The sequence below is a fragment of the Ctenocephalides felis genome, unplaced genomic scaffold (genome assembly GCF_003426905.1).
Source record: "Ctenocephalides felis isolate EL2017-DRISC unplaced genomic scaffold, ASM342690v1 CF-g0.4_SCAFFOLD_01170, whole genome shotgun sequence".
Lineage (NCBI taxonomy): Eukaryota > Metazoa > Arthropoda > Insecta > Siphonaptera > Pulicidae > Ctenocephalides > Ctenocephalides felis.
The window spans coordinates 5,205,552-5,215,786 of record NW_020537324.1 but is presented as its reverse complement, the minus strand read 5'-3'; the positions used below and the strand labels follow the sequence as shown (position 1 = coordinate 5,215,786).

The 10,235-nt window shown below is 29.0% G+C and overlaps 1 protein-coding gene across 1 annotated transcript in view; it reads right to left on the bottom strand.

Annotated features, from left to right (window-relative positions):
- Positions 1-2,464: 2,464 nt before the first annotated feature.
- The window catches only part of LOC113367946 (dachshund homolog 1-like), a 130,179-nt gene continuing 122,408 nt past the window's right edge, over positions 2,465-10,235 (bottom strand). Inside the window, exon 2 of the mRNA XM_026609516.1 lies at positions 2,465-2,525. Within this exon, the coding sequence (XP_026465301.1) occupies positions 2,522-2,525 (4 nt within the window). The 3' untranslated portion in view covers positions 2,465-2,521. The remainder of the gene's footprint in view (positions 2,526-10,235) is intronic.

Below are 10,235 nucleotides of genomic sequence, written 5' to 3'. Positions count from 1 at the left end.
ATTTTCTATAGAAATTTGTTAAACTGGGGCCACGAAAGCATTCAATTCTGAATTACCTTACTAGGTTTTGGGAAGCTTTATATTGCACTAATAAATATCCAATAACCAATTGGATATATATATATATATATATATATATATATATATATTACACGTTGGTATATTACGAGATGACTGAGCTTTTTATTTTTGTTCCAATATAATAATGATTATTCGAAATGAATAATAAAAGAATATAACACATATATAGAAAGATTCGACTGAGCGAGAAGAAACTTTAACTTACGGTTCGATAAAAGATGAAAGATGAAAAAAACAATAAAAAACTAACTGTTAACATTCTTCTCTCATTGTGTTTTTATAATTGATGAAATATTTGATTGTTGTCGATGCGAGTAGCGCGAGGTGACAGAATTTTAATTTATTAACCGAGAGGCGCTCGACGAAAATGAGATTTTCGAAAAAGCTTAATTATAGTATGAGATATTTCTTTTATATTGATTGTCGGCGGTAGCCGTATGACGAATCAACTATTGTATTATTCTAACAATGTTATATAAGAAGAAATAGAAATAGACGATCGTAATAATACTATTTGATGATGTTACAGTCGAGAACGCGCCATAAGAATGATAAAAAACCATTTGTTGATTTGTGGGAGTAATCGATTTGGTAATTATATAAATTTTTATTTTTGTAACTTTGTTCTTATTATTTTTATATGTATTTATTTTTATTCATTAAACCTGAAAAATTATGCAGAATCTTCTAACAAGTTCAAAAAGCACATATTAAAAAAGTTTAATTTTTTCTTGAAAGAAACACACAATCATATTTAAAAGTTCCGTTTTTCAATTTTTATTATGAGTTAATCAGGATACAGCTGGACATGGCCAGTTTGCCGTACTAAACTATTTTTCATGTAAATTTGACCAAATTGAATAGTAATGCCTCGTCAGTGGGTCTATCGATTTCTCAGTGCTAATCTCATTGCCTTGTTCTGTGTAGTCTGGTAATTCCATACAGGAGCAGGGTACCAACAATACTAGTCTAAATAAAATCAGGTATATTTTCCTTTTGTTTTTTTTTAAGAATCTTGTTTTATTCGATTAAATTAAATATAATTCTACAAAACTGAATGCTATCTATTTATACTTAAAAAATGAAAGCCTCTGTTAGGAGTGTTGCAATTGAAATAAATATAAAAATCATGGATATTTTGTGATGCTATTTAAGGATTTTTTCTAAAAAATGCTTTCGGAAAGTACAAAATATAAAACTAAATACTATTTTATGATATTACCCGCGCCTATTTGCAAATCCAAAGAGTAGGATTAATAAAACTATTTATACATATGTAGGAGTAATTGCTTTCTTGTAATAGTCGTTTGCCATTCTAATAAATTATGTAAGATGTCATTAATATTTATACATTCGACATTGATATAGCTTGGAATAGAGAATATTGATAAATATTCCGATTAATAACTGTGAATGCAGTGATATTTAATAAAATGAAATGGAAATGCATTATTCAGTGGAACTGCAAGTGACCTACGCAATATTAATATTAACCATAAATCATAATATAAAAATGATAAATCATTGCTAAAACACACATCAGTACTGCATAAATTATAGCTAAATATTTAAACTATTTGTGAGATAAAATAGGTTGGATGAATTTACTCCTATCCAAAGGACTATTACTATTACCATTTATTTATGAATCCATGATCTGCAAACTATCAGAATTCTCGTGTAACTTTATATAAACTAACAGGCAAACAATTGTTTAGAAATTTCGCAGATTGTATATCATAACTGTATGTGATTTATCGAGAACGTTGAATTTGATATTGTTCTAAAATATGATACGAATCAGACCTGTTCAGAAACGCCAGAGTAGCAATTAATTTGAAGCAAAACATAAATTTATGTATTAATAGAAAGTTAACATTGTTGTAAAGATAGATTCATTCAAACTTAAATTGAATTTTACATTATCTTATGGTTCATAATGTTTTATTATACAAGATTGTAAATGATAAATATATCAGATATATCCAGGCCATGCGGTTTATGTTCCTTTAATATTAATAAATAAACAATCGTTCTTAAGAGTAACACACGCGTAATGTAATCAAAATATTCAAACAGAATTGTGATATGTACTACGCACTTTATTTTTTTTTGTGTAGATTTCTTTATAAACAAACGTATTTCTTATAAAACATTAGATGTAAATCATAGATCTAAAGAACTGTTACTAGTAAGAAATATTCTTGAAGCATGAGCTTTTTTTGAGAGACAAAAAGAGAGACGTGATTGTACAACGCACTTTGTTTTTTAGAGGTTTCTATATAAACAAATATAATTTTTATAACACATTTGGTATTGTAAATCGTAGATTTTTGAATAATCAAAAAAACAATTTATTTATTATAGTACTTACAGTTGACCTGTCTAGATTAGCCTGACTTATTGTTATTTCTTAAATTAAACCTTCTCCACTTCGTACTCACCTGGAAAAAAAGAAAAATATAAGTAAGTTATTGGACAAATCAAATAAATTTGCAAACTCACAAAATAAACATCAGTATTTGAAAAAAATCAAGTGCAAATACTTTAGTTACAATTACAAGGTTGTTTCAGAATCTTGATATATAATATCGTTTGTTCCTTGACGAAAAACAATAAAATGACATCTGTTCAGGTTACACTAAAACATTTTTGTACTGCTCGAATAATTATCAAAATTCCATTAAAAGAAAGGTCATAAATGCCAACAAATACTTTTATTTTTATTGGTATACACATTCAAATGTATTTATCATAAACGTTTTTGACAAATCGTAAACCTAGGAAGCAAATGCACATTACCCTTTTTAGTTTTGAGCTACATTACGATTATCCTGATTTATTTTTAGACGCAAAATAAAAATATAGAGTCATACCATATAGTCAGATTATTTTAAAAGCTACTGGAACAAATAAATATAATTGTTTCTTGCTACTGGAAAAATGTAGTGTTATCACAAAGGTAATTAAGGCGTTCTGTAAAAATGATAAATGTCTAAGGTTTTTTAATAATAAATTATGTAGTTTGTGCGAACAGCAATGCCAGTAATTGTTTTTTTCACTGATTTTTGTTATCATCAGTGATTGTTACCATAACATTTTATTTGGTTATCTATTTTGTTAGATGTGCTCATGTATGTTTTTATTGGTTTGATTCCCATAAGCGTTAGATAAATTGACATTTAACACATGGTGTATTAGAAAAAATCAATATTCTGGATCTTACTGACACTTCGTTTATGATGAGCAACATTTCCTTTGCCTCTTTGTGAACATTGAACTATAAAAAATCAAATCCACATGAAATTAAAGCTTTTGCTGTATAACAATTTTAATTTTTAACAATTATTTTGCTGCTTTTGTTGGTTTTAGATTTGATTTGAAAATGGTCCACAATTTCGAACAAAATTAATTAATTTTTAGCTTTTTGCTATAGTAATTACAATGTGGCATAAAAGTAATAAAAATATATTAAATTTAGAAAAAACAACCCTTGTGCTATCTTTTCAAAATAAGGTGAGGTAGCCAACTACGTTCTTCAGTAAATAATCACTACAGCCCCTAGGATTTGTAAGCTCTGATCGCCGGTAAGAAAAATAATAATATGTGGGAATTTTGGATGATAATTGAGAACCTAACAAAAATATTTACTAGTCAATAAACAACAAAATAATAAAGAATTGTGTCCGTTATATAGGTAGATAATTAAACAGTCCGCCCTCATTTATTGCCTTTACTATCCATATGTACGGACGAGTGGTCATTTTATACGAAAATTTTATGATTGCGTTTAATCAACGTTTATGTGTTTCGAAATGCGTCGTCCATCATGCATAAAATCTACAAATATCGCTCGTGTAAAATCAAAACGGCAAATTAAATTCTATAAAACGTCAATGCGCTGTTTCGACTCGATTCGACGGACGAAATAGTATGGGTGCATTATTATCAATAGTAGTGGGAATGCTAGTGGAAAAAATGTAAAATAAACAATGTTGTCAATATTTAAACTATTATTTCATATTTTCGCAGTTTTTGTGAGCCCCAAAATACAATTTAGTCGCCTTGGTCAGCTCGAAATCGAGCAGTATGATATCAAAAATTCGCTGAAGGTTATAAATATATTTTCAAGTAAAATTCGCATTGTGTGGAAATTGTGCAACTTCTGTGCAACATACATACGCCATAAGAAACATGAATTTGTGTGAATTTGTTAAAAAAATGGTCTTGCAGTTACTAAAATGTATAAAAGTATATGTCATAAATCAAAAATTCTAAAAAGTTTTGAAGAAAATACACGAGTCCTCAAGCCTTTTATTGGCTCATCTGTAATTTAGTCGTACTTCTCAAATTTGTTATAACAATATAATTAAAATTCTTCTCAAATTTGTTATAATTAATATAATTTTTACAAAAATTCAGTAAGTTGTTTAAGCCTATCGAAACACGACAGTTTTTTATTGAAAATTATATATATAATGACTTTCTTTACTTCAATGTCTCACTTAATTTCAGAAATTCAATTCTGGGTGGTATTCCACATTATACTTATTAGATATTTACCAAGATTACTTGCAGCTTCAAATTTTATGAAAATCTTTAAATATTTTGCGATGCACAAACTGCTTCTGTTATTTGTTATTTAGGTTTAATCAATATTTTGTTGTTTTAAATTTGAACAAATATACCTTATTAAAGTTAAAAGTAATATGTTACATAGAGAAATTCTCATAGTGCAGAAATCCTCACGTTCACATATAACTTGAGTGATCTAAGTGCAACTTAGATCAATTATTCCTCTGTTTGCTAATTGCCCATTTTCTGGGCTAAGAAAAAATAATAAAATAAAATAAATTCTGGCTCTCTGTCTATTATAGGTGTGTATTTTTGGCTGTTTTTGACATGTACATATAATGCAAACCGAAAAGCAGATTGCATTACTACGAACGTGTCGCGTTCTGTGTGGGTTTAATTTCAATTCGGATTTTAATATGAGCTTGTTGTGACGTAAAGCGTTTTGAATGCAATTATAAATATTTTATGTTTTTGTGAATGAATTTATTTATTACAAGTTTTTTTACGACCAAAAGTTGATTCGATAAACACGGAAAAATCTTTATCTACATTACCAGTGATATTTTTATCGATAACTAGACGAGTCTGACCTGCTCAAAAAAGGAAGCCCTGACTTGAGAACATCATTCTGATTCTGATGTCTATATCTATCTAACTGTATTATTTTTAATTTAATACATATTGTCTTCTTCTGATTATTACTACAATTGTCAATAACCAAAAAGGTGTTTTTCAAAATTCATTTTCCCAGATTTTTTCTCCCAAACATTCGCCTTATTAAGTTAAATAATTCAAGTTAACTTCACGTAATTATTTTTAACTTCGCCCCTCGATTCGCGCTTGGAGAATAATTGGAATTCTTGTTGAAGTTGGAAAAAGAAAGGGTTTTTAAAATACGCACCTATTTGCTAAACAAAGTTATATTTTCGGGTGCTAATTTCCCAGTCAGTGGAAATGTAATGAAATATGATGAATTATTGAGTATTTCTTATGGAAGCTGAAAATTAATTAAAAATTAAAACAGTCCGCAAAGGGGTATTGGATTTTTGTCTTATTTTTGTTAAATTGTAATATATATATAATATAGACTCTGCGTCTATTTTTTATTTGGCACAAAAATCTTTCATTCGTTCTTAATACCACTGATCTGTATTCATTAAAACATGAATATTCCTAAAGTAACACATTTAATGGGTCTTTTGCTCAAGATTAGTAATTCTGTTACCTACATTTCAGGAAGATCCGCAAAGGAGACAACCCTCGTTTAATATTCACCACTTAGAAATGTTATTAGAGAAATATGAATTCATTAATAAAATATCTCATTTAGTCTCTCTGCTCGATGATCTTCAGAAATTCAGATCATTTTAACTTCAGCAGTGGTAATGAGTAATATTATTTTATGGTTATCGAAGTAAAAAATTGAGGAATATAATAAAACTAATGTGAATGATTATCTGAGTTGTAATGTTATATAATTTGATTAAAACAAGAGTAGGAAATAATACAAGAAATACATCAGCTAGAACGAGCTTTATTAACTTCCCATAGGGTAAGTATAGTAATCGCAAAAAAATCGAAAATGAAAATTTTTATATATCTTTATATATATATGAATAAAAAAATAAAATTTTATATATCTTTATATATCTCAAAGGTTTCTGAATATTTTGGCATAGCTTAGAAAAAATGGATGTATGTGTGTGTTTGTGTGTGTATGTGTGTGTGCGTGTGTGTATGTGTGTGTGCGGATACTAATTTTCGTCGACGATTTTGGGAACATCGATCAACCGATTTGAATAATTCAAAACACATTCGATTCGTATTCACAAGGAGACGTGCTGATTAGTTTTTGGCGAAGGCAGGTTTAGCCGTTCCGAAGATACGGGGCAAAAAGGGCCAAAAATGGTAACTCAGTTTTTAAAAGAACGGAGCGTCCAATTTTTTTTCTGTTTTATCTTTAATTTTAGTATTAAGTGAAACATATTAACGTTCCCTTTTACAAAGACCATCTAATTTTACAAAAGCGTAACGATTGATGAATTTCCGGGAATACTTTATTACCGATTTATCTAAAAATATGTCAATATCGAATTCAATGGGTTTCCTTATAATTCAAATTAATTTCAAAGCAATCGTAAAGCTTTTGACTGCTTATTTCATTCCTTGCTTCATTAGTTCCCAGTAAATTAATTATTAGGCTTCGTGCTTAAATCTCTCGACCGCAAAATAAATTTCAAAACTCTGGTAAAAAGCTTTCTAAAGATCGCATTCATTATAAAGTTGTATATAAATGATTTATATAGAATTGGATTAGGTGAGACGGATGATAGTAGAAGATTTCTTAAAAAATAAATGTTAAAATATAATTATTTGTGTACTGTGTAATAAAACTTCTATTCTGTGACAAAGACATAAGCATATATCACAAGTACCATGTGAAAGTTTCAAAGAAAAACATGAAATGCCAACCGACTACGATGGTAGGTGCGTTCCCTTTTGGAAGTTTGAAAATGCCTTATATTTCATTAAGTCGGATCACGTCAGGACTGAAACATGGAATCTCAAAAGTTTTCCACAATTTGCATGTAGGAAGAAGGTATCTGTCTAGTAAGAGAAGGTACCTATAAGTTGCAGGAAATATTTCACCTTATATGTATATTACTTGTGCATAAGACATATGGGTTTGGGGTGAGGGCAAGAGGCTTTGATGTTTGAAATTATATAATTTTTATAATCGGCTCAATTTTTTTTTTAACTCGTTTTATTTAGCAATCAGAAATACATAAAGATTCCTATGAGCTAAAATGACAATGTTTAAGAGCGATGCCTAAGAAGAGCTCCAAGGAGATCTTCTCAGTTTAACAATTACCATAATAATATTATATATTAATATTTTATATTATATAATCTAAGACTAAGTCTAAAGGCCATTGTCGTTTCAATCTCCTTGTACCATAAGGTTTAGTAATTTCAACTATAGATGGGTTCGAATGTGAGTCCAGTTTGCGTTTGTATTTTTCCTTGAATTCTTGGAACGTTAAGGGGGTCTTCCTATGTGATGAGTTGAAAAAATTGAATTTTTTTTTTATTTCATATTTCAGTAGATTATACCTTTAAAAATAACATATTAAAATTTCAAATCGATATCTCAAATAGTTTTTGAGTTACAGTCATTTAAAAAGTATACATATAGTATATAGTACAACGATCATTTTAACTTTAAACGCGTTTTTCTCAAAACTGTGTTTTTCAAACTTGTCTCCATTGTATCTCAGAAACGGCTGGACCGAATTACTTGAAATTTACAGGGCACATTCAATATATTTAAACGCATGGAATGAACTATTATCAATCAAAAATTTCAAAACTTCGATTTTTTATAGCAAAAAAACTAAAAAAAAAACCGCCTAATTTGTAACTTTTATTTCAAATGTCTATAAAACATCCAATTTTTTTTGTATTCATTTGATTGTAGATCATTCCGTGCTTTTAAGCCTACAAATTAAAACGCCGTTTATTTTTTTTTGGTCAGATAAGCCGATCAGCCGGAATCGTGGAGACAGTGGGAGCTCTTTTTTTTGAGGGGGGGGTGTTTAGAGCGCTGTAACTCTAGTTGGACTAAAGTTTTTTAGCTGAAATTTTATATTTATACTGTCCAAATATGTATTAATAAATGATAAAAAACTTGAAGCTCTAACTATTTACTGGTCGTAGAAAAAAAATTCTAAAATATCCCTAAAAAACAGGCCGTCACATAGGAAGACCCCCTTATGGACCGTTTTCATGTTGAGATCGCTGTGAATGGTTTCATTTGTTACGTACCACGGAGAATTAAGAATTGTACGTAAAATTTTTGACTGAGTTCTCCGCATTATAGGTATATTAGATTTGTAAGCACATCCCAAGAGCTCAATTCCGTAGGTCCAGATTGGTTTGATGATTGATTTATATAGCAGCAACTTATTTTCAACAGTGAGCTTAGACTTTTTACGCAGAAGCTCAATGAAATAGTTAATTTTTTTTATTTTTAATAAAATGTGAAATACATTGGTGATTTGAATTAGCTAATTTTATTTCAAAAATTTATTTGTTAATTCGTTTAAAATTATAAAATCGTTAATAAAAAGTTTAAAATAAATTCTATTTGTCTCAAGAACTTTTCGGAATTAGATCATAAACCAATTGAAAGTCAATAAATTTTGTAAAATTAAATCAATCGTAACTATTAATTTTCAACTAAGCTAATTCAGAACGAGCTGATTGTAAATCAGCATGAAGCAAAATTTTCAATAACACTATTCATCAAATATCGTAGAATAGTATTCACCAGCCAAGAAAACAATCACTCAAATCGTGGGCGCTCGTATAATAATAACCAAGTGAAATTGTATCTGTATTCATGTAATTGGTCTATTGCACACATATATTATTTTAAGTCATGTTTCCCTCTCAGAACGCGGCATGCCTTCGTTCCGTAATATAGGAAATTACGGAGTATAAATTCACCGTGAGATGACACTAATGAATATTTTCTTATTTCTCTATTACTGGGTAGTGTTTAATTCTGCTTTATTCGACTCACACCGGCGCTCTGGCGCTTCGCCGCTTCGGCGCGGGACCGCCCGCATCGACGTTACGCCGCATCGTGAGGCGGGACAGGCGTGGATTTGTTAACAAATATTATTAATAAATGTCAAAGAGGCGATAAATAAAATTGTAAATGTTAAGTGCACATTTGTTATGTATGTGCGTAATTACGAGTTCACGCTGGTTAGAATTGATAATCATTTTTCAATTTGTTTTGAAGCGACTCGACTAATGTACAAATAGAATAAATTCTGACATAGGTATAGTAAATAGTATAAATATAATTAATATATCGTTCAATCATATAAGTTATTAACATTGCAACATGTTTTAGTTTATTTTTTTACCATATAAATTACAATACATCTCCAGGAGACATATAGTAAATAGATTTTAGTTAGAGAAAAATCTCAAAAGGCTAAGTTTCAAATTAAACTTTATAAATTTATTACAACCTGTAATAAGATAGTATAATAGATTTGTTTCAACAACTTATACAATTCTTTATGATGTTTTTTTAATCTATAGTAATAGTAATAGTAGGAGCGTGATATATTTTTGCTTTTTTAAAATAGTTCTTATTTATAAAATTGTTGGAAAAAATAGCACAGTGCAACTGATTGCAGTTGCTGCCTTCAATATTTATGAATAATCAACTGTTGTTTTTTTTAGTCTCTATAATAAAATCTTGCCACTCCACACTGGATAGTAATCAATTTTTGCTTTTTTTTAATAGTTCTTATTATAAAATCATTGGAAAAGTAGCATAGTGTATCTAATTGTTAGTGCTGCCTCCTATATTTATGAGTTCGTTAAGTTGAATATTTTTTGCTAGTCTCTATAATAAAAATTTTGATCACTCTCATAAAAAACCATATAATTGTCGGGGTCACCAATTGCAGGAAATAGCCAATTATAGGATTTGTAATTCATCCTGCATTTGGTAATGAAAACACTTTGTTTGGTATTTAAATATTATGTTAAATATT